The sequence below is a fragment of the Dysidea avara genome, chromosome 7, assembly GCF_963678975.1.
Source record: "Dysidea avara chromosome 7, odDysAvar1.4, whole genome shotgun sequence".
Lineage (NCBI taxonomy): Eukaryota > Metazoa > Porifera > Demospongiae > Dictyoceratida > Dysideidae > Dysidea > Dysidea avara.
The window spans coordinates 37,618,880-37,642,730 of record NC_089278.1 but is presented as its reverse complement, the minus strand read 5'-3'; the positions used below and the strand labels follow the sequence as shown (position 1 = coordinate 37,642,730).

The 23,851-nt window shown below is 37.7% G+C and overlaps 2 protein-coding genes and 1 long non-coding RNA gene across 9 annotated transcripts; 1 reads left to right on the top strand and 2 right to left on the bottom strand.

Moving 5' to 3' along the window:
* Positions 1-413: 413 nt before the first annotated feature.
* Positions 414-8,211, bottom strand: LOC136260867 (probable ethanolamine kinase). 4 transcript variants are annotated; one of them, XM_066054766.1, is made up of 8 exons: positions 8,015-8,211; positions 7,430-7,946; positions 5,196-5,338; positions 4,632-4,715; positions 4,481-4,579; positions 2,880-2,950; positions 1,375-1,448; positions 414-632 (listed from the first exon to the last, which is right to left on the bottom strand). In XM_066054766.1, the coding sequence occupies exons 2-8, from the start codon at positions 7,828-7,830 to the stop codon at positions 545-547; spliced, it is 960 nt and encodes a 319-aa protein (XP_065910838.1). In that variant the 5' UTR covers positions 7,831-7,946; positions 8,015-8,211; the 3' UTR covers positions 414-544. The 4 variants fall into 4 exon arrangements, 3 of the variants coding, with proteins under 3 accessions (XP_065910838.1, XP_065910837.1, XP_065910839.1); XR_010703705.1 differs by lacking the exon at positions 8,015-8,211 and adding an exon at positions 2,682-2,830 and having other exon boundaries at positions 566-632; positions 7,430-8,000; XM_066054765.1 differs by lacking the exon at positions 8,015-8,211 and having other exon boundaries at positions 7,430-7,998.
* Positions 8,212-8,341: 130 nt separating this feature from the next.
* Positions 8,342-17,950, top strand: LOC136260874 (uncharacterized). 4 transcript variants are annotated; one of them, XR_010703712.1, is made up of 5 exons: positions 8,342-8,583; positions 8,665-8,911; positions 12,589-15,044; positions 15,088-16,429; positions 16,484-17,950. It is a non-coding gene; the product is annotated as an uncharacterized lncRNA (long non-coding RNA). The 4 variants fall into 4 exon arrangements; XR_010703709.1 differs by having other exon boundaries at positions 8,665-8,886; positions 15,088-17,949; XR_010703711.1 differs by having other exon boundaries at positions 8,665-8,886; positions 14,935-15,044; positions 15,088-17,946.
* Positions 17,951-18,994: 1,044 nt separating this feature from the next.
* LOC136260864 (probable ethanolamine kinase) lies at positions 18,995-23,851 on the bottom strand. Its single transcript, XM_066054759.1, has 7 exons — positions 23,187-23,851; positions 22,099-22,241; positions 21,492-21,569; positions 20,458-20,550; positions 19,902-19,972; positions 19,350-19,423; positions 18,995-19,187 (listed from the first exon to the last, which is right to left on the bottom strand). The coding sequence occupies exons 1-7, from the start codon at positions 23,717-23,719 to the stop codon at positions 19,019-19,021; spliced, it is 1,161 nt and encodes a 386-aa protein (XP_065910831.1). The 5' UTR covers positions 23,720-23,851; the 3' UTR covers positions 18,995-19,018.

Below are 23,851 nucleotides of genomic sequence, written 5' to 3'. Positions count from 1 at the left end.
CACAGGGTGTAACTATATGGTCATATTGTTAAATAGAATTTGTTTGTGGTCATGTTTTAGACATTGCAGGGGACATAATCAGCGAGTGGAAAAGAATCTGCAGGTTCAAGGCTACCGGCTAGGTCCAGTCATGGATTTTTTCTCCTTTCTCCAACTAAACACACAGCTAGTCTTTGAGCAGGCAGGAGAACCAGGTGTCCTACAGACCTTCAGCACTTGTGCTGTAAAGCATTAGTCTAATAAATAAAATAATAAATCAGTATTCATTATTATACTCTCTTGGGGTAATCTAATGGCTACATTTGTTCTATTGTCAGGTTGAACGTAGCACCCTAGCTAGTTTGTACAAGTTCCCTAGAGTTCCCTGTACATCATAAACATATACTCTCCATGTATGGATAATCCATGTCATGTTCAGCTGATAAACAGTAATATGGTTTGATAATATTTGATATGCATTGCAACTGTTACAATATACATTAATATACAATAAACATGCAGTTATTAAGTTCATAAAGCAATGGTATATATATACTGTAAAATTTCATCTTAAATTCTTCCTTGTTGGCTTTGCTATTGATAAGAAAACTTCTTTTCTGCTGCGATACTCACCAATCCTTTGTTCAGAATATCTGAAATGGAAAATGTTAATACTTAACTACTATTACCAGGAGTAGTACATAAAGTAGGGAGGTACTCTTGTTATTACTATAGATTCATCTGTGAGACCATGTAGTCATCAAGGACAATTAGCTTAAACACTTGCTATAAAATAGATGGCTTCATTAAAGTGGTGGCTACAATGTGCTGTTGTGCTGTTTTACTCAACAAGTGATTCACAAAAACTATTTAACCTTAACCTAACACAGTCACACACCTAGCTAGGCAGTTAGCATAATGATTTCAAAATCGTTTTACTTAAACATGTGATATTTTATTTACGGCCCCATATTGAAATTATTTTGCTACAGTACTAGCTCAGAGCACACTCAACCATTTACACAATACGGATAGTTTCTTTGACTTGTATATATGCCATAAACCAAGAAATGTTTCCACGAAATAACTTGCACAAGCTCATCACTAGATATAGATGCAACCTTCCTTGGTAACAACCATGTAAGCTGTTTAGGATTTATTAACAGTGAACGGAGCATCTAATGACATTCACGTACTGTAAATGACAAAAGTTTGGAACAACTTAATATTTGGCAAAATCAGCATGCCAACCAGGTTGGCGGACCGGATATAGCATGTAGCCAATAGTCAATAAACTAAACAAATAAACTTCATTTGATTCACCAAACTTTAGTCTTGCAAAAACTTGTCATTTACGATGGTATAATTGCATGGACATGCAGAGATTATACTCACGTGAGATAGTCAAAATCTATCTGAGATGATCCAGCTTGAATGAGTCCATATATACCCCACATCAGGTAGCAGGCCTGAAGTAGAAATGACACACAAGACAGTAACATGTGCTCTGTATGATCACCAATACATGAAGCATGGAAGGTACATATATCATATATCAAACAAGTACAGGGCAAGCAAGAAGGGAAAGAAAACTACATGCATTTAATAAACTCTGTTAGGGACCATAAAATATAAACAAAACAAGGGAGATCACCTGTGGACATACCAGTAGACATTTCATCCCTACTTTACTGCATTAGGGATGAAATGTCTAGCAGGTATAGGTGACCTCCCTTGTTTTATTGTTTTCCTTGTACTTGTTTACTTTTTCATAGCAAAATCATGACTAGTGAACCACCCTGTACCACATCAAAAAAAAGGTGCCAGACGTATCATACACTATGCATCTGAACAAGCACCTCAACAATCAACTACTGAAAAGTAAAGAGGTCATTATGCTTTGCTTTCAACTACATTTAGTCTGTCATACATCATTACATGAATAGTACAATTAAGAAGCACCTCTGCAATCAACTCATCACTACAGTAAATAGGGTCTTCCCTTTAGAAACTTGATAGTCAAGCCATTACACGCTATCACAAACTCATACATTGCACAATCTATGATCACAATAATTGCACACACCGAATGGTATTTTTGGCATCATAATTGAAATACCAAAATATATTGCAAATATAGTGATTGAATTGGTGTAAACATTACAAATGAACATTGGAAACGCTGCAGTATTTCAGTGAAATCTAGTTTTATATACCTCCTTGCTTCAGAGTATTACTTTTATTTAATGTCCACTATATGTACACGATTACTGGCAAACAAGAACCACAATAATTTATGGTTGATCACTAGTGAAAAGAAATGGAACGACAATGATGTGTTATGGTAAAATGCTGTCAGTCTACCGTCTAACAATGATTAAAAAGCCTCGAGTTACTCATAACTTGGTCAGTAGAAAATTTCACTAAATAAAAAATTTGTAGCAACCTTTTGTAAACACTTCGAGATGACAGGGCTTAACCAATACTGCATAGCTGGTTTCTAGTTTTGTGAAGAAGAAAAAGTACAAACTCCATAATCCCTAATACACAATACTACTGTATTATTAAAGTGATACTTTACAATAGAACTATTATTGAAGACAATAATACTGTATAGTCAACTTCACAAACACAATACATTTTTCATAAAATAATTCTCTTTAATTTGTACACACAGGAGAAATGCAATCTTTCATTAATACCGATTTTCCAGTTTCCTCTGAGATAAACAAACCTACACACAAACACATGTAATATTTGCCCAGTGGCTTCTCTTGTTCTCCCGAGTGTGTACACCATGACCGTTCCACTGATGCGGTCACACCCTCTGCCAGGCACTGATAGTACACAACTGTAGCGTACAAATGACATACACACATACACTATACTAGACTACACACCAATAAGAACTGGCTGGCCTCCATGTATAAGTCTTCTACCATTTCATCTGTCACTGTAATGGGGTTCCCACCTGTAGAAAGGTAGGAATAAGTATTAATAGACATTGGAGGGAAAAACTTTTCCCAATAGGATGGCCCTTTATTGATTTATAAATTTTAGTTTAAAACAAATGTGGAGATAGTCCTGCATGCAAGCCAGGTACTGATGCTGATAATTCTAATTGGATTCTCTGCAATCAACCTTTCATATGTAGGTCACATTTGAGACCATAGATATATTGATTGAAAACACCTCTACTATTACTTACTTAGTAGCATCATTTGTGTATATACTTTTAAAGAACACAAGTTGGAGGTGGCCTTCTGCCATCCTGGAGCAAATCGTGGCCTGTTATGATGAGCTCAACAAGTGTAGTGGTAGGACAAGGCAATTTCACAATGATATGCTTGACACAACTTTCTGCGAGTTTCTATCCTACAAGAGCTTGTACTGAGGAGTATTACAATGTATACTCTACATGTAAAGTACCCCAACAATTCATAGATTACACTAGTAGCAAGTTACCTGATTGATGGCACCTTTAGTTTGACTAAAATTCTGCACAGTTTGTAAAAGTGTATCCAAAATGGGTAAAACTGAAAAAATTAAGTGCCACCAGCTGGCCCATCACCTACTGCATGCCAGGGGTGGATACAGGGGGGGTCAAAGGGGGCTCTTGACCCTCCCTCCAAAATTTTTTAGTATACCAAGATCGAAATACTCTAATAGAGCAGTCACTTTAATAAAGCAGTCACAGTAGTAGAACAGTGTGTAGTGAGTCATTTTTAAGTACTTTATCAGCTATAAATGTGTGGTTGGTGAGGTGGGCAGCTATTGTCAGCTGGCTGTGACCTTGTTTTTTATTTTTTGGTCTCACCTTATCAAACCAGAGACAATGTAGCATAGTGCCTCAGTTCATTTTTGACCCCCCCGTTTCTATAAGTCTGGATCTGCCCCTGCTGCACGCTACCACTTTTGAACAGTTTGTCCTCTGTTGTACATCATGGCCTTTAACATGTTGTAGACAATGGACATGCACTCTAATGACAAGTGCTTTTGCAACATGATGATACAACTTTGACAGTGGCATATAACTACTCTTAGTGAAGGTAATTGATATTGCGACAGTCATAGCAGTCAAGCTTGGGCAGCTAGCAGACTAATAAAGATGTCACAAATGATTACTAAGATTATTACAGCGTATGCATTATTTCAAATGCGACAATAAGAGATGAGTTGTGATCATCCAACAAGCTAATAGCAGGTTAAATTGACAATTCACTTTCATTGAAGAGTTAAACAGTTGTTTACAAGATATACAAAGAGATGTCATAGGATCACATGATTGCATGCCCAGATCATCATCCCATAGCATTAAGAAAGTATAGACAGACAGACAGACAGACAGACAGACAGATCATCATACTTAACCTTTCCCACTCAGCAAGAGGCATCATCAAAACAAACAACAAAAGACTTGTTCAAAAGTTTTACTGCACAGGGAATAAAAATCTATTGCCCTGACACACCCAAACACAACATTCCACAGCACATTACTGACCTCGGAGGATGAATGTTTCTTCAAGGTACATACGTAGCCATGTTAACTGGTAGTCCACACTAGATGACTTATCAGTATTAAAGTCAGCAGTGTCAAAGCCTACAAAATAGCAGCATGATTCACATGGACACAAATACACAAACACACTCACCAGCTAACCCATAAAAGAAGTCACCCAAGTCAAATCCTCTGAAATTTGGTCCAGCAAATTCAAGGTCAACAAAAGTCACTGAGTCTAAGAAACAAAACAGTACATAAGAACTGGATACCTACAGTAGTTTATACATGTTAGATGTGATATAGGGTCACAATGTGTATGCTCTATTAGGGTATTATTCAGTACTGGGAAACCACTGAACTTTCCAGACATCAGTATGTAAAAACTACAAGACTATCATTAGAGCTAACAATGTGTGACCTACACCTTGAACTCAAACCAATACTACACAGCAGCAAGAGAATTCTTTTTATCTTGTAGACTAAAAAAAGAATTGACTTTGTCATTTAGCCACAGAACGTTACATAACACCAATTAAGGTCATAACACAGTTTACTGATGTCAACAGAATAAACAACTGCACACTGGGAATGTATTGCTTGTGTGGCTAATTGTCATGAAAATGCCATACCAAGGTGAATGCATATTGTTGCTATGTTGTTGCCAAGAATAACTCCTATGCTACACTACAACATTAACACACAGAACAGCCTGTACCTTCATCCAGTGAGTATATCATATTCCTGTACTGTACATCATTGTGACACAGTACTACCGGACTATTGAGTCGATCCAAGTGATTCTTTAACTCGTCACATTCTCTCCTCAACTCCTCCACTGATCCTATCAGCTTCTTCATCCTAAAGTGATGAGTAAACATTGATGAGGAGACAGATACACTCCTGCCTCCCCAGTATATTTTGTAACCTGTGATTGGGTATGACAGTGACTACTTGAGCAATCATCATAATTATTTAAAATCACTGTCACTTCAGCCATACATGTCCAGATTTACCTGACTTCAGCTACTAACACTTGCGTACTTTCAGTGCAACAGTACAACTAAGGTACTGAAGGTTGAGATGGGTAGGTTAAAACAGTGGGCCTGAGCTGAGGACCTGTGACTCTGGGTATTAATGATATCAACTTCATAACATCAATACACTTCTATGTTGTATTAGTCTGCATGTAACGATCGCTCTCAATAACAAAGCACTACACACCAACGATACTCTGTAAAAGGTATTCTTGACTTTAGCCTGTAGCCGGCAGCTGGTTAGCATTGGACAATCGTTTTTTACAAGTCCAGTCACATACACGTAAGTGGCAAATCTAGCAATGTGCTTTAATCAAACTAGCCATCCACTGAACTTGTCAAAGGTACTGGTTTTGTGCTTCATATGAAGCATGGGGCCACCACTTCATCGAAGCAGCTACCCCCCTAATGAGCAACTTGCTAGGCAAACAATATGATGGGTTAGCGTAAAGGGTACCTAGTGGTATTTACTGTGACAGAAAAATGGTCTACCTATACAATCATTACCTGCAGAGTTAGCTAGTACAATGTATATACATCATGAAGTACATCATATCTATAGCTAGGGACCTTGTGGGTTGTTCCCAGTCCCTGGTGCTTCAGTCCACTGTTTTTACTTACCTGGTTGAGACACACCTTAACATCTCCTTACAATTTCCTGGCCATTTAAGAACATATTGTGCAACTATGTTTACATGGTGTACTGCTATGCCATTAAAATTATTTCCACAATCAAGACCACCTGTTTGTTGAACACTTCAAATGTGATCACTCAAACCTCTGAGCTAAATACTATGGCTACCTGTCATGTGATTGCACAACTTCCTAACTATAATGCTATTAGGTAAGCCTTTGTTGTGGTCAATATGGGCACACCACAGGATACATTATGTAGTGATGATGGAATGTGACAAATACCACAATGTTGCTGAGCAACACAGCACTCATAATGATAATATTATATAGTCAGAAACATAATAACAAAGGACATTTTATCATGACACTATCATTATGGACTGATATTGTTGTTATACATTAGCAAAGATGTTTACTACATGTCCCCATTATGGACTCTTGATAAAATTATTTAACTCTCCAAACAACCTCAACTATAACATTCCCATCACATTCAAGCAATGGCAATAAAATTATGTTGTTGATAACAGCCTTATCACATCTAGTAAATAAAGGAAATTACCACATAACTGCCTCTTGCAGAAGTTGATAAATCAGCGATATGTTTTGTAAAGAACAATGTCAGACTAAGTGGACTGTACCATATACCTCAAACATTGTTGCCTAGTAGCATCATCCGTGCATTGCTACTGTGAGACTTCACAGTAACTCCTCTTGTTCTTACAACCAAAAGTGCATTTATTTGCAGTACATGTAATTAAAGAAGCCACCAGTTGTGCCATTGTAAAGTAGTCATGTACTCATCAATACATTGCTCCCTCCCCCCTCGGGGCTATACTGGAGAATTGACTTGAAACCAATCCCCAGCTTTACTAGTATTTCTGCAGGTATGGCAAAATTCCACTAGGGCATATGGTGGGGCTATCACACACTAGATGGGGGCATTTGACGCCACATACACACACACACCACAAGGACTACCAATATAGCCCTGTAGAACCATCTGCTACTGGGATCAAGGTTTTTGATCGTTTAAAAGTATCTTGCTTGCTTGAATTAGTTTGAAAAGGGCCTTGATTGCTCGACATATTTTGTAAATTCTCATTGTGCTTTTGAGCTAGCTTGATTGCCACCATCTAGGACTTCTTCATAGCTTGATTAAGTGCAATTTCAACTATTGCTTGATTCAACTTGATCCCGGTCGCAGAGTTCTACAGAACTATTGGTAGTGACTACCCCTTACACCATCCAATCCCATACCACACCCGCACACACCTACCTTGCAGTTCTGGCTTCAGTCTCTAAAGCTTTGGGTATCTCATCCAGCCAGGTATTTAAGAATGAACTGAACAACAATGGCTGTTTCAAGTCTTCATCTGGCAAAGGTAGCGAATGCATCCTTGCCATCTGTCTAGCTATCCTTCTACCCATCACTTCATCACGAACCTCATATAATTCTAATTGTCTTCCTTTAGCATATCCATAACATAGTCCATTATCAAAATGAGCATATACTGGTGGGGTCCCTATGTGTTTGTTGAGGTATACGAGATTCTTTATCTCTGATTCTCTGTTGATAAATTTCTCTGTGTTTCTACCGTATACTCTGACAAGTAGCATATCTTCTTCTTCACCATACTTTACACCGACTAGACAATTAGTCAGACCTCCTTCAAACATTTTGAACTTCACTGTATCGTGTTTCCATTGTGGACGGACTAGTTCCAACACCTTTAATATTCCAGACTGGTAGAGCGACGAGTCGATGCAAACAGACACGTACGGTACAACAACGTCTAACATGATGAAACACAAACTTGGAATAAACAGGATCAGAACTCGTTGTTGCTATTTAAAGACTTACCGTAGACCCTAGCTCATTAATAAGTCACCCATCTGGTCTTCAAACCTGTTACGCAAGAAAGGGGGGTAGCTAGTCTCGTGATAAACTTCACAAATGTTCCGCCCACACATGCTTAGACGATTCGCTTGATTTAAACCTCCAGGCAATCGGCTACAGCATAGATCCTTTAGCTACAGCCATTCTCCTTTGCCCAGAGGAGCACATTAGTAAACATAATATAGCTAACAATACAAAAATGACCAAAAACCATAGATATTATTATAATAGCTATGCTTCAACACAATTTTATTAGTCTGGCGGCGCCCGCCACTTCGCATAGAGTATAGTGGAGTTGTACCGGATTACCAAAAACTGGTGCAACCAATCAGAATGCTCCACGTTTAATCAGCGAATTTTTGTTTATGTTACGTCAAAAGAATGAATCAAATGCCCTAACAGTACTGAAAGAAACAAAAGGAGTTAGCTAATAAAGAACAAAGAGAAGAAAGTGTTATTTCGGGAAGGGATTTTCGCCTTGTTTGATATGCGAAAAACCCGGGTTACGCTCTGATTTCTTAGCTGTTTGTACGGTAAGGCCATACCTATTTGATCTTATGTTGCGCGGGCCCGACCGACTGCATTTTTCTTCAAATTTTTTTTTTTTTTTAAAGATATAAAGAAAATGAGATTAGAACATACAAATAACAGTTAAACTTCAAATGAAATAATTTTGAAAATCACGTGTGCGGATCACGTGTACTTAATTAAAGACAACACATCATCAGCACCCTCGTGATATAGTCCAAAAGGGACCATAGAAGATCGCCCAATGCTCTAAAATTGTAGAATACGATGGGAAAGCTCTTTTGGAGATATCTGATGCTACTAGATGAGTATGAAATCTAGATTTTTAACTGTGTATGTACTATTATAGCTACATTAGGGTCCGCAATCCGAAAAATCAACTTGTACAAATCAATCCCTCTACCATTGTAGGATGTTCATTGTAGTAACCCATTGCTTGATCCACCATGAAACCGGAGGCACGATTGTTGTCTTCACAGAAATATCATTTTCAGTATCTCACAAGATGCAAGATTTATTTTTAAAATTTCGTGCTCCACTCAAAGGACCGGATGAAACTTGCTACTTAGCCATATCGTATCCAGAGTTGTTGTAGTTGAAAACTACGCACAGAAATAAGTAAATGATTTGCTGGGTGCCCGGCACAGGGTTGCTTTCTTTGAAAAAACAGACAAAGAAATACGAAGTTTCGAATTCAAACTGCCCTATCACCCAGGGCAAGAGAAGCCAACTCTTCCTCATAGTGTTTCGATATGGTTGGCAGCATAGTCTGTCTATGCTGTTAGTTTGGAAAAGATCTGAGACTTCTCACCATCTGGGTGACGAGCGTCAAAATTTTCTGCAGCATCAAAGAATTGTGTTTCGCTTTCTAGCCATTTCCAGCGCTTCTGCAGCCACAACAATCATCAATTATAGACTAAAACTATGGCAAAAGATATCCCTGAACGTTTGGTAATAGCGGTTGTCAATTATTATTTCATCCACAGCTTCCACGCTTCGCTCTAAGCTATGCATCAAGGGAGGCAGCAAAATCGTCCAAATTTGACTTCACCTCTCACGCTCCACAGCAGCTTCAAATCTTCACTAGATCACCCTACATCACCATTATGCTGCAAAACATCCCAAAACAAACCGAAAAATGCACAAAATCTTTCATTTTTGATTCGAGCTGGGTGGAGCTCCTGGTGAACTGCTGGTATACTGCATCATATGAAATTACAGAAATACCAACTACTACTACTACCAAACGTTTTGAACCATATTTTATTATCATTCTAAACAAAATTAAGTGACCAGTGTGGCATCAGAAGTACTGGGAAAGCACTTTGGTACCATTGAGAGAATCCCTTGAAATGACGCACGAAAATTTTGACGTTCTTCACCCAGATGGTGAGAAGTCTCAGATCCTTTCCAGACTAACAGCTTAGACAGACTATGCATCCAACCTTATCACATCACTATGAGGAAGAGTTGACTTTTCTTATCTTGGCTGGTAGGGCAGTTTGAATTTGAAAATTCATGTTTTGTTTTCTGCTTTTTGAGAGAAAGCAACCCTGTGCCGGGAACCCAGTGAATCATTTGCTTATTACTGTGCGTACTTTTAAACTACATTAACTCTAGATAATACTTAGCTAAGCAGCAAGTTCTATCCTGTTCTTTGTGTGGTGCACGAAATTTTAAAAATATTTTTTGCATATCACGAAATACTAAAATTGATATTTCTGTGGAAACAACCATCGTGCCTCCGGTTTCATGGTGGATCTAGCAATGGGATACTACAATGAACATCCCACAATGGTATTGGGATTGATTTGTGAAAGTTGATTTTTCGGATTGCGGACCCTAGCTACATTCATTATTTCAGTTGCATTTTGTATGATTGTGTTTAAAATTTTTATCATTTTCAAACCGACCTACCTACCCAAATTTAAAATAATTTTTCCCGCGCAACATAAGATCAAATAGGTATGGCCTAATATAGTTGCTTGCAGCGAGGCTTGCAGAGCAACAGTATGTCTGTAACTTGTCTTATATGGCATTATATTACTGACACATTCAAGGTTTGTTTTAAAAAAAAACCTTCGAGGACCAAACTAATTTTCAAGTATGGAGGAACGCGTAACTTTGCGTTATAAGGAAGGCAGTGGTCTTCTGTAAAACAAAGACGGATTATTGTTAGTCTCGCGTGGCCAGACCCTTTCCGCGCGGCCGCTTATCGATTAGAGATTATAAGCGGCGCGCTACAAGGCCGCTTATAATCACCAGCGATAATCTCTAATTGATAAGCGGCCGCGCGGAAAGGGTCTGGCCACGCGAGACTAGATTATTGTTTGGCATTGACTTAATGGTAATTTCATACACAACAATAATATCATAACAATTTTGTTCTACACAAAACAGTAACTGTGATACAAAGTGATGAACGGGCTATGCCATCTCCACTGAACGTCCGCTTTGTTAATTCTTTATCACGAATTCATGAGATAGTCATGTGATCTTTTGTACAAATCAAATCGCCATCACGTGCTGAGTCTGATGGCATTTAGTTTGATGCGCTAGGACAAAATACCATTAGTGCAGTACATAAGCCCTTAAAATTGACACAATCGTTCACTTTTTGATAAAAGCACCAATTTTTTTACAGGGTATATAGAGCATGCACTAAGTGTTTTAAGAAGGGGAGGCACGTAAAAAGTCCTCAGGAACACCCCCATTTGCACCCTGACAAGAAAACCATTTGTTACTATTAAAAATCAATCATGTTTCTATCAAGTTAACTGCTGGGCCTAGTATCATAGTAGTACAAAGCATACAGCTGGAACATAATAGCCTATTAGTAATCTATAAAAAAACAAATAGTTTTCCCACCTAGGCAGTAAACAAAATCACTAAAATTTCCATTTGCAGGGATTCTGTTAAAGTTTTGGACCTTCAATGCTGACAATTGTGTAGTACTATGTACAAGGATCATCCTGATGTGTATCGTTTCTTTATTAAAGGGGTATAACAAAAGTTATTTAATGCTAAAGTCACAGGTGGATAGCTCAACAACAAACCATGAACTACAGCAGTTCAATTATCAAGTACAGAGCTTGAACAAAAGGTCTCTTGTCCTTATACTGGGCACCATATGAAAGGTAATTAAATTTATAATTTAATGAAGGCAGTTGCAAGTTGTTTCAACATCTTGTTCTCAAGTTACAGCGCTTTCAATTCAGTGTAATATAGCATAAGCAAGAAAAGCACACAGCTGAGTATTAAGGTATTTCTTAGTGCTGTGATAATGCTCAAAATAAGCATAAAGGAGCTAGGTTCCAATGAAGTGAGATTTTGAGCACTAAGAAGTATACCCTATGACACATCCATGTGCTTTTCTTGCTTATACTATATTACACTGAATTGAAAGCGCTGTAACTTGAGAACAAGATGTTGAAACAACTTGCAACTGCCTTCATTAAACTATAAATTTAATTACCTTTCATATGGTGCCCAGTATAAGGACAAGGGACCTTTTGTTCAAGCTCTGTACTTGATAATTGAACTGCTGTAGTTCATGGTTTTTTGTTGAGCTATCCACCTGTGACTTTAGCATTAAATAACTTTTGTTATACCCCTTTAATAAAGAAACGATACACATCAGGATGATCCTTGTACATAGTACTACACAATCATCAGCATTGAAGGTCCAAAACTTTAACAGGATCCCTGCAAATGGAAATTTTAGTGATTTTGTTTACTGCCTAGGTGAGAAAACTATTTGTTTTTTTTATAGATTACTAATAGGCTATTATGTTCCAGCTGTATGCTTTGTACTACTATGATACTAGGCCCAGCAGTTAACTTGATAGAAACATGATTGATTTTTAATAGTAATAAATAGTTTTCTTGTCAGGGTGCAAATAGGGGTGTTCCTGAGGACTTTTTACGTGCCTCCCCTTCTTAAAACACTTAATGCACGCTCCATATAAAATTGGTGCTTTTATCAAAAAGTGAACGAATATTTGGCTTAGGCGCTGGACTACATTGGGATATGGCCGATCAAAGTTCGCGGATGATAATGGAAGAGCTACTTTTTCTTGGCGGCCTAGCAGCAGAGATTTTTTTCAAACAAAGCGATACTTAGTGTGATTTTGTCAGGAATTTCATGGTGAGCATCGTGGTGTTAGCGAATTCTTTCTATTGTGTACTGATAAGTATAACAGTTTATACCAGCCAATGTACTTGTGCCCAATATATTGGGGAAGGGTTTAGACAGGATTCATTTTAAGACAGGATTCATTTTCACCTAGAGTTCTCAATGTTTACATCCAAGAGTTCACAGTTTTAAATTACTACATCATATTATGAACTCTTGTTTTCATCACATTATGAACATACATTAGTGTACATGATTCCGCAATACTACTGACCTCGGAGGATAGCTGATTCTTCAAGGTACAGTTTATACGTAGCCATGTCAGCTGGTAGCCCACAGCAGTGGACATGTTGAAATCAGCATTGTTTAAACCTGCACAAAATGGTCAAATTATAGTCACACTAAACACACCCACACACATGCACACACACCCACACACACTACACATACATGTACCAGATAATCCACAAAAGAAATCACCCAAGTAAAATCCTCTAAAAAAAGTCACAAGAGTTAATGTGTCTAAAGAGAAACACAGGCCAATAAAACACCAATAAAGGAAGTGTCACTATTATATACCATCTGATGTATTCTCTATTAAGGGCAAACTTCAAGGGCAAACTTCAAGGGCAAACTTCAAGGGCAAACTTCAAGATCAAACAAATAAGAGTGCTATTATATCCATACAACACTGAAAGGAAAATATAGCACTGTTGACCATGTGAGCAACATTTTAAATGGCCAGAAGTGGCCAAAACAATGATGCTATTTGTTTTATGACTAAACTCGCACTATATAGACACTTACTCATTGTCTGATGGGTGAAAACCGATGCAGTTCAAGTCTACTAAATAGAATTCTCTGAACAAAGACAACCAGAAAGCACTTTAAACTGGTTAAAGCACCACCACACTCGTGCACTTTGGGAAAAGAGCACTCTGGCATGGCCTCGTGCTATTTTCCCATATAGCACTTGTGGTGGTGCTTTAACTAGTATTCAGAGTATTCCCATACAACAGGACAGAAAAACATTTACACAATTATTAATATAGTGGGCTGGACACCCATGAAAATATTTAACTTCCCAGACAGTACAAACATCAACATGACAAGACTGTTACAACAAACTATGATGCAAACTCTGAAATCTATATTGAATAAATTATAGTATGGTAACATGTAGAGGAAGGGAACAGTTTCTATATATAAATAACTGACCACTTCTACCCTTCTTGCAAGTCCTTTTTGGGATAGCAATATTATAATTATTAACACGGTAACAGAAGTCTGTGACTGCAGAATTTTTAATTATAGCTTTAAGAACAAATCATACATTTGGTTTTACCTGTAAATATATAGTCCTTGTATGATATAGTTAAAACACCACCATACATGTGTATGGGAAGGTTAATACTGCACAAGGGGTGTGCTCGAGAGGCTAATACAGCACAAGATAAAGCCAAGTGCTGTAATAGCCTCAAGATACCTATCAGACTATCACTACATGGTCATATACTGGTTAACTCTGCACCTTTAATAGTAGCCACTTTAATGGTGCCACAATTGATCTCAGCATTTTTAAACATCGAGTGGGTAGAATAGTCAAAATTGTGGCATTTAATCTATTACTGGTATATGGGATTAGTTTGGCCTAGGTTTTGACAACTTACAATGTTACATGTGCTGATTATCTGTATAACTACAACACAGTTATGTAACTAATTGTTGTTATGAATGGAAAGTACAGTAATTGTCAGCACTTTGATCTTCCTACGCGAAGTACAATATACATTTGTAACAAAAATACTATTTTAAAACTACTATTTTTGTTACTCAAACAAAGTGGGTGTGCACATGGAGGAATGTAGGTCATAATGTACAGATTGAGCCAAGTCAGTTGTGAGTTAAGCACCTTTAATGTATTTATATTGTTGCTGTACAAGTCAAATTTGTAAGTCTCATACAATTTCTTACTATTCCAACTTGTCTAGCACTATAACTCCAAAACTATTCAACATGAAAAGCTAACACTTTGGGTGCCCATTTCTTTGCTGCTGCTTTGTTACAACAGATAACATTGATGAAATTTGAAGAATGCATGAAAACGACGAGTTTTTGCTTACCACAATTATTACAGAAGTTGAGCTTAGCACTTCTCACAACCTAAGAAAATGTTCTACAATATTGTTCATCATGTGTGTCTGTATACTACCCTTTACAGCAAGATGAAAACCAACAGCAGCAAACACATATTGTTGCTATATTGCAAGAAGTAACTCCTATGCTATACTACAACATTAACATACACAGAACAGCCTGTACCTTCATCCAGTTAGTATATCATATTCCTGTACTGTACATCATTGTGACACAGTCCTACCAGACTATTGAGTTGATCCAAGTGACTCTTTAACTCATTACATCCTCTTCTCAACTCCTCCACTGATCCTATCAGCTTCTTCATCCTAACATGAATCAATGGACACCATTATACAGAGAGTATAATCTTGACATTGGAAAATTTGTTTCACATCATCAATAATATTACTTTACAGTAAACTATAAACACAGTTTGGCTGGTTACAGGTGGCATTGTGTTGTTACTAATGATAATATAGTACACAGTGACCTGTTGAATAGCCTACTATCATACAGTACGATAGCACCGTATAGTAGGGACAGCAAAGGTGTAGGTGTGGTCCATGAAAAAAATATCACCCAAAAACCAACCTCACTTTTCCCAGACAAAGATTAGGCAGTGTAAAACTAAGCCCAAACAACCGACCCGAGATGTTTCCAACAAGTTGCTACGGAGTGTTAAAAAAATTATTTAACGGAATTTTCTATTGACTAAGTAACTGACTGATGCCTTCAGACAAGCATAACTCGATAACGGCTAAGGCTACAGGATTGATTTTTCACTGTTCGACATCTGAGAGGTGCCTTTTGGCATACCGCAGTATGTACAATGCATTCTTCATGGACTTACCAGTGTCCTCCATTCATCTTTGCTGACAGTGAAAGGTGTTGATTTGGCAGTAGCGTGTAATGGCTTCCCTTCCCTTTGTAATGGAAATTGTTTGGATTTTTCATACTGGCTACTTTGATTGCAGAGATACTCTTCGAACAGTTCTTGATTCGTAATGCTGTGAAACTGAACATAGCTGACAACGAAGCATAATAGATACTTCACTTTCAGACGATAATTGGTAGCTGGGGAGCGTGATGCCATTTCTTTTGATGTGGTATGCATAGGTTCACCAGTCATAATAATTTTATTTTACAAAAAAGTTAACAAACAAGTACACAAAAAAATTTGGTATTTTTCAACTAGAGTAGGGTGTACTTGTTAAAGGGACAATGCAACAGTATCAGTTTCAATCCCAAATTATTTCACAACCATAAACTGCAAAACAGTGACAGTGATGCCTCGTGTGAATTTCACAATATCCCTTTAACATATAAAGGGCCAGCTAGCACACAAAATTTAATATAGATACTAGGTAGATCCACCAAATAACAGAGTAAAATAATATTATTTGTATACACATCATCTCCATAGCCAAGAGACCACATGTTGGCTGGGGACTACAGTACAGAAAGGAAAATGATGAAATGTTTGTGTGAAAACATTAAACCTCAAGTCTGAAAATTAAAAGTATCTACCTGTCATGTGACTACACATCCAGACAACACTTCCTTACTAGCTGGCTTAGGTGAGTACCTTGAAACAGAACTAATGTCATTACCTCAGCCTTTGTTGTGGTCAGCAATAATCTCATCACATCATAGAGTGTGTTTGTGTGATGAACAAGACAATGTGATAAATACCACTCTGTTGCTAGCAAGCCTGAATGAGGACTACATTAGTGAGTGCTGTGATAAGTTCACAGTTAAACATGGAAAACTTTAATGAGTGTCATATAAACCTTTTATCATCACCAATATTAGGGATGAAGTTAATGGTGTACATTACTGAATTTGTACTTGTCATCGTTGATGAAGTTACGTTAACAGTGTAGAGTACTACTTTATTTTGTTCTTGTCATCATCAATACTACATATGGTGAAATTCCCTATTCATGCATTCCTGGTCCTACACTCTCTACCAATATCACTACTTCAATAGTACATGTTCCACCCATGAGTCATCTTGTCCATGCACAAAAGACTTGGCAGAGGATGATAGCAACATGAAGCTCCAACACAAGTGATTTAGAACTCGAGAATAGCATTGATAGTACTTGTGAGAATGGTAGTGATGAAGAGATACTGTACCAGAAGGAGAATTAACTGCGCAATCAACCATACCAAGCTCCCAAAGTAACATAATAGGTAATATATGTGGGGACATGTACCCATGAACTGTTTTGTTATAATATTGATATAAAATGTGTGAAAACCGTTTGTTAACTGCCCTGGCAAAGTTTCAGATTCCAAGAACTTTTGGACTCTGAGTTACAGCCCGACAAAGTCGCAACAACAGAAAGATCAACAATTATTTGTAAAACTGAGTTCATTCCTGTGACCACTCCTCATCTACACTGATCCATGACCTTGTAACACCAGGCACAGTTCTAAGGGGGTTTCACCGGTTTCTGGAAACCAGTCAGCTTTTTGAGATTGAAAAAATAATCTAAACGCTCAACGAATTTTAAGCCTAAAACAATGTACTTGGATTTATTAAATAACTATTAGTGATCAAATTACTCTTTCCACCACAAACAATCCAAAATGCTTCATTTGCACCTTATTCATTTGCAGCTTAGATGAGATGTGTTGAGAACGGATACATCAGTACATCTACACTCATGAAGGGAGAATGGATTTGGGATACAAACACAGGGATTGGAAATTTAGCTTACTAACTAGCTGTTATTTGTGAACAGACACTTTCTAGGCTATGTATTGTCAGGATCCGGCTTATTTGGCAAAACACAACTACAGTTCACCAGATAAATTCCACACCAACCAAACCATGTATACTAGTGATACTCCAAAACTTCAAGTGAGACTGTCCTTTGTACGACTGATAATTTGTCACAGTTGACGTTTGGATAAAGACACTCAATGAAGGCCAGTCCAAAGGCATGCATCATCACTACTACTAGTACTATAATCACTACCATGTAGGCCACCATTATTTGTATTATATTATTTGCTTGTGTAACTATGTTAGCTAGATACTTTGTGTGTGTATATGGCTAGAAACAGTATACCAGTATACTACACAGGCATGAGTACTCACTTGAGTATCACCACATGCATTGGTTTTATCCGGTGCTTGCTACATAAACTCCTGACAATACATAACCTAGAAAGCAGCTGTTCACAATTAACAGTTCTCTAAAGTACCTATTTGATTCACCTAATATAATGCCTGCCAATCAGACTGCATAGACAGTGAACTGTTCCACTAGAGTATCTTGGAATAAATTGTCTTGATTTGAAGGCACTAGGGTACACATTCTTCAAGACTTATCGAAATTATTATGCTTTGTAATTATGATCATGTCAAGACTCTGTATTGTTATACTATTGTATCACACACCAAAGCTGCACATGGCTTATTCATAAATTCAAATTCAGAATTTGTCACATCAGAGTGTTTACAGTACACATTACTATTGCTTATCCTGTGTGTATTCACACTGACCACAACAGAGGCTACTGTAGTTCTGCTTAAAGGAAATCACCTGACAAGCCAACCATTATAATGACAATTCCTAGATGACTTGTATGTTTTCATATTAAACATTTCACGAAATTCTTGTAGACTGATGATCTATAAAGAGCTGGCTCCTGGTCGTAAGAGGTTATTGACATTGAGAACACTTCAACTGTAATGAAACAATGGTCAACATGCATGTACATACCATACCAGGTGATTCAAAGAACATAGAACGGGTATTCCATAATAGATCCAATACCCTGGGGACCACCTAGTGTTCAGTTAACTAAAATCCCACAACTGTTTAAAATAATGTATTTAACACAGAGAAATTTTCAACTACTCTAATAGAACAATCACTTTAGTTAACTGCATAGTTCACACTTGAGATTCCACTGTTGTATACACTTACCTGGAGAACATCTGGACTTATAGTTCAGCTATCCACACTAACACTGATAGGTCAAAGGTAGATCACCTAAATTCACTATTACAGCATATCGCTTTACAAATGATTAGTGTTAGAGGGGTTCCACTGTAGAACTATAAATGGGTCAGTCCCTGTGGCAGCTCACCAAAGAGCTTTGGACAAGTTATTTAGCAGCACAAGTACTTGAAAAAGAAACTACTTCTGTTAGACAAAGTCAATGCAAGTAAAGATCATTAAAAATTTATTACAAAAAAATGAATTAAAAAATGCACACAATCTGGATTCTCTATCGTAATTTTTCTTGGCTATCTTCTTCAGAGTCAAGCAGGTTTCTCTCCTGGCCCGATATTCACCAATTCTTAGCTCAGCATACCTGCAACACCAAACCAACACAGTAGTTACAAAGGTAACAAATAACATCTACTGGATGAACAAGCACCCCCAATGATCAGGTGGGTATTGTGATTTACACTGGCTTCAACAGTGAAGCTCTCCCACAATCATACACAACACAACATAAAACTGTTGTACTCACTCAAGGTAGTCGAAGTCCAACAAAGAATAATGAGTTTGTATTAGACCCCATATTCCCCAGATCATGTGACATGCCTATAGGAAGGTTTAGATGATTAACTGTAGTGACTAATATTTCAATGGATTAAAAATACATGGTAATAAGGGTTCAATACTAATATAATATGTGACCCACTGAGCGAACCCCTGACTAGTTGGTACAATTCCGCTTTTAAAATAGATCACATAATTACATAGGAAAATGTACTATAAAAATAATTACATACATTTAAACTTCAGTAAATAGTGGAACAATTAGACTTGAATCACATAATTTACCATCGGAAGTCAAAGTACAAATTGATTGTTTTGCACTTACTGCTGTCTAGCAATGTTACCCCTGAGAGTATCCACCAGATAAGGATGAAAGCCTATTGATTTTCCCCCTCTATACAACAAAGAAGTAATCAAAAGAAGTTTGAGAAATGCAATCTAGTTGGGTTTTAGTTCAGCAGGTCATGTATTATAACTTGTCAGAGTGCACACACACACACACTACACACTACACACACACCAGAGTAAATTGGTTCACTTCGACAAACAGATCTTCTACCATTTCATCAGTCACTGTATTCGGGTTCTCACCTGTTAGGAGAAAGGAGCAGTAACAGTAGCAATAAAACAATATAACACGTACATCCTAACCCAACAAGACTAACTAACTCAACAAGGCTAGAGCCAACAACACCACAATAAAAAGCTGAAACATGCACATTACCAACAAGCTACTTGCCTCCTCTAAACAGACTACACTAGTACCATAGTACACTGTAGCACTACCAACAATATAATTTAGTGCTACAAGATGTTACTTGTTTCCAGTTGCCTGCATGGCTAATGCGTACTGATGTGTACGTCCACCGTCGTACCATGGATAGACTACAAAATGGAGTGACATACACAATACGCTATAAACCCGCCAGTTATTAGTGCTGTCACGACTGCTAGGGGTCACACCGGTCCAGTCCAGAGGACTATAAACCATTTCTGATTACTGTGTCTCAATGTAATCACTAATAAGATCACACGTACACACACACACATCAACAAAGTTGACAACGTTGACTCACCTCTCAGAAGGGCAGCCTCCTCCAGGTACATACGTAGCCATACCAACTGGTAGTCCCTACTAGGGAACAAGCTGAAGTCAACATCATCACTTCCTATATGGAAAATGAACAATAATAATTAGTTAGATACTCGCAATAGGTGTCTTCGAGGATTTAAAAACCTGAGGTGACGTCAATAATTACTTCGGCTGCGCCTTGATAATTATTGACGTCACCTCAGGTTTTTAAATCCTCGAAGACGCCTATTGTGAGTGTCTAAGTGTTTTAGACAATGGCGTAGAAGCAGTGAGTTAGTATAGAGAGTTCCCATTGTAAACATCTAGGGTATTTCAGCGAGCAAAAGATGTGAGGTCGCGCAAGCCACGAAGCGTGACTAACTGAAGGTTTGTAAAGTCGATAAAAAGTATGTTTGAGGCATTATGGATACGTGTGAATGGCAGCAAATGGGAATAGCCAGTGCCAACATGGCTGTCTTGGTCTACAGAGCGTGCTTTAATGTGGCGAAGGCCACAAACTGAATTAATGACTTGTACCACGATGGTCTATAAGTCCACTGAGCTACCCACGATAACAGCAACAGCATACCTGAGTGTAATTTCTTTGTAATAATTTGCTCGCAATTGCTTGGTGTTTACTGATGTGTGAAATACTAATTGTCCACAAAAGGCTAATTGCATTACTGTAGGCCACATTGTGGTTGTAAACAACTGTCTGGTGTCTTACCAGTAAGACACCTGATACCAGGTTTCTTCGCAAATAAGAGACCTCCACACATCAAACGAAACGGTGCATACCATTGTCTAAGCTTGGTTAAACACCACACCCTCAATAGTAGCCACACATGAATGGATTAAGGGCTTCAATATTGTTTTAGAGCCAAGTGGTGGCCAAATTCGAAGTCACTGTATTGATTATTACTAAGGTAATAAATGCCACGGCATTTAACCAAGCAAACACGGTATGCTACTTTGCATTTAGTATAATATGAGAACTTCTTTACTTCTGGTCTGTACAAGGTTAGAATACACGCTTACCAGCAAATTCACAGAAAAAATCAGCAATGTCAAATCCTCTAAAATTTGGTCCCCCATACTCCAAGTCAATAAATGTCACTAAAGAATCAAACAAAAGGTCCAGTAAACAAGGTCATAGACAAGTGGTACAGGCATGGTATACACTTAACACTTATAGTGCTAACTGTACCCATTCATTAATAGATCACTTGATAATTGGTCTTAGTTCAATTGCAAACATTCACCTCAAACTTCATTGACTCACTATTCACAAACAAATAGATTTACTCTTGCTATTATTACCAGGAGATTACTAGTACTGTACACTTACAAATTTTTTTTGTCACTAACAATACTTGGCAATAACTGGTGTGTAGTAAAGTGATATCAACAAGCCTGCTGGAAGGTTTAGGGTGGTACCAAAGTGACCATCAACATCATGTCTTACAATAACAGCTACTACATATTTACTGTTTGAGGTTATGTTGTGATGTCAACAGGGGTAATTTATATTATGGTTTACCAAGTGGGTGGTTTAAAGTGGTAATTGACTGACCCTAGACAACACCAGTTAATAATATATACTAGCTGGTTCACAGCACGCCCACCCCATTAGTTAAGGTCACACCTTTATCATGAGAGTAAATGATGTTTCTATAGGTGAGGTCATTATGACAGAACACTATGGGACTATTGAGTTGATCCAAGTGACTCTTTAACTCATCACATTCTCTCCTCAACTCCTCCACTGACCCTATTAGCTTCTTCATCCTAAAGTGACAACAAGCTGTCAAACACAATACATACAATATAACAGTACGTTAATGTAAGATGTCGAATGTGTTCTAAACTGACAAAGGGTTCTTAGGCCAGCGAATCTATATAGTCTACTCGAATAGGAGCATCTTATTTCTATTTCCAATGTATTCACTTTTCAGAATACAGTGGTTGATCTCATAGCATATTTATCATTACAAACTACAAATACACAATCCACCAACTCAAAATAACAAATAATATATCAACACTCTCCAGTAGGGAAAAATGACTTCACTGACCACTGCAAGCTGCAAGAGTAAATGTGACTGGATCTGCAAAATCCTGACTGCATTTTCAGTCTTAAATAAGATGATATCCAGTTTGATGATATCCAGTTTTGTTGTTAGGCCCCCTTTTCATTAAGAACAAAGTGTTTAAAATTTTACATAATATGAAGTATTTTACCCGTTGCTTTAACTGTAAATAGATCTGTAAACTTAGGATTGCGCGATTGCGTAGGGTTTTCACAGATCTGGTCACAACTAACATTATATCAAATCAATTCTCCTGGACGCATCTTGTGATAGTAACATATTACTGTAAGTTCTCTAAAAATTCGGCCCCTCTATTCTAACAATTTCCTCTAATAAAAAATTCGGCACGTTTGCTATTTTTGCAATGGATGCTGATAGTGGCGAGAATGTCTAGCCTTAATATCAACGATACCAATGGTCGATCAACTAAAATTAGTGGTGATTACTATCTAATTATAAGCTGAAATTCGGCGAGACGAAAATTATTGGTTTAAAAATATGCCGAATTTTTAGAGGACTTACGGTAGACCATTTACTGATCCTTCATTACTGCCTTATTAGGATGCTGTATGTGACGGACATTTGGGAATGTAGCACATATACACTCCAGCACATGTTCATAACAACAGTACTATGTACACACCTTCTAGTTCTGATGTCAGTCTCCAAGCTTTCTGGTATCTCAGTCAGCCAACTAGAGAAGAAACTACCATACAATATTGTGTGTTCTGGGTCCTGATCTGGTGAAGGAAGAACATGAATCCTTGCCAACTCTCTGGCTATTCTACGCATCATCATTTTATCATACAAGTCATTCAGTTCCAATGGTGTACCCTTCACATATCCATAACATAGTCCATTATCAAAATGAGCATATACTGGTGGAGTCCCTATGTGTTTGTTGAGGTATACCAGATTCTTTATCTCTGATTCTCTGTTGATAAACTTCTCCGTGTTTCTACCGTATATTCTGACAAGTAGCATATCTTCACCAGACTTTACACCGACTAGACAATTAGTCAGTCCTCCTTCAAACTCTTTCAACTTCACTGTATCGTGTTTCCATTCCGGTCGGATTGTCGCTAATAGTTTCAGTATACCTGGCCGATAACACGACGCGTCAATACACAGCGATACATGTGGTATGACAAAACCGCTTGGTACTTCATCCAACATCTTGAAACACCACCCTAAAATACCGTTAGCCACACTTCACAGCTCGCTTTACATGCTTTACAGCCACAACTTGATACACCAAACCGGTCAGGCGAGTGACGTAAGAATTAACTAACGTATTGAAAAGGCGTA

Coding starts and splice junctions, on each gene's coding strand:
- LOC136260867 (XM_066054765.1), bottom strand. CDS start 7,953: ATGTTAGACGTTGTTGTACCGTACGTGTCTGTTTGCATCGACTCGTCG. Junction 2,951..4,480: donor AGAAACATTCATCCTCCGAG/GTCAGTAATGTG, acceptor ACCTTTCTACAG/GTGGGAACCCCATTACAGTG. Junction 633..1,374: donor ATAGATTTTGACTATCTCAC/GTGAGTATAATC, acceptor TTTCCATTTCAG/ATATTCTGAACAAAGGATTG.
- LOC136260864 (XM_066054759.1), bottom strand. CDS start 23,719: ATGTTGGATGAAGTACCAAGCGGTTTTGTCATACCACATGTATCGCTG. Junction 21,570..22,098: donor CATTTACTCTCATGATAAAG/GTGTGACCTTAA, acceptor TTGATTCTTTAG/TGACATTTATTGACTTGGAG. Junction 19,188..19,349: donor TTGGACTTCGACTACCTTGA/GTGAGTACAACA, acceptor TTGGTGTTGCAG/GTATGCTGAGCTAAGAATTG.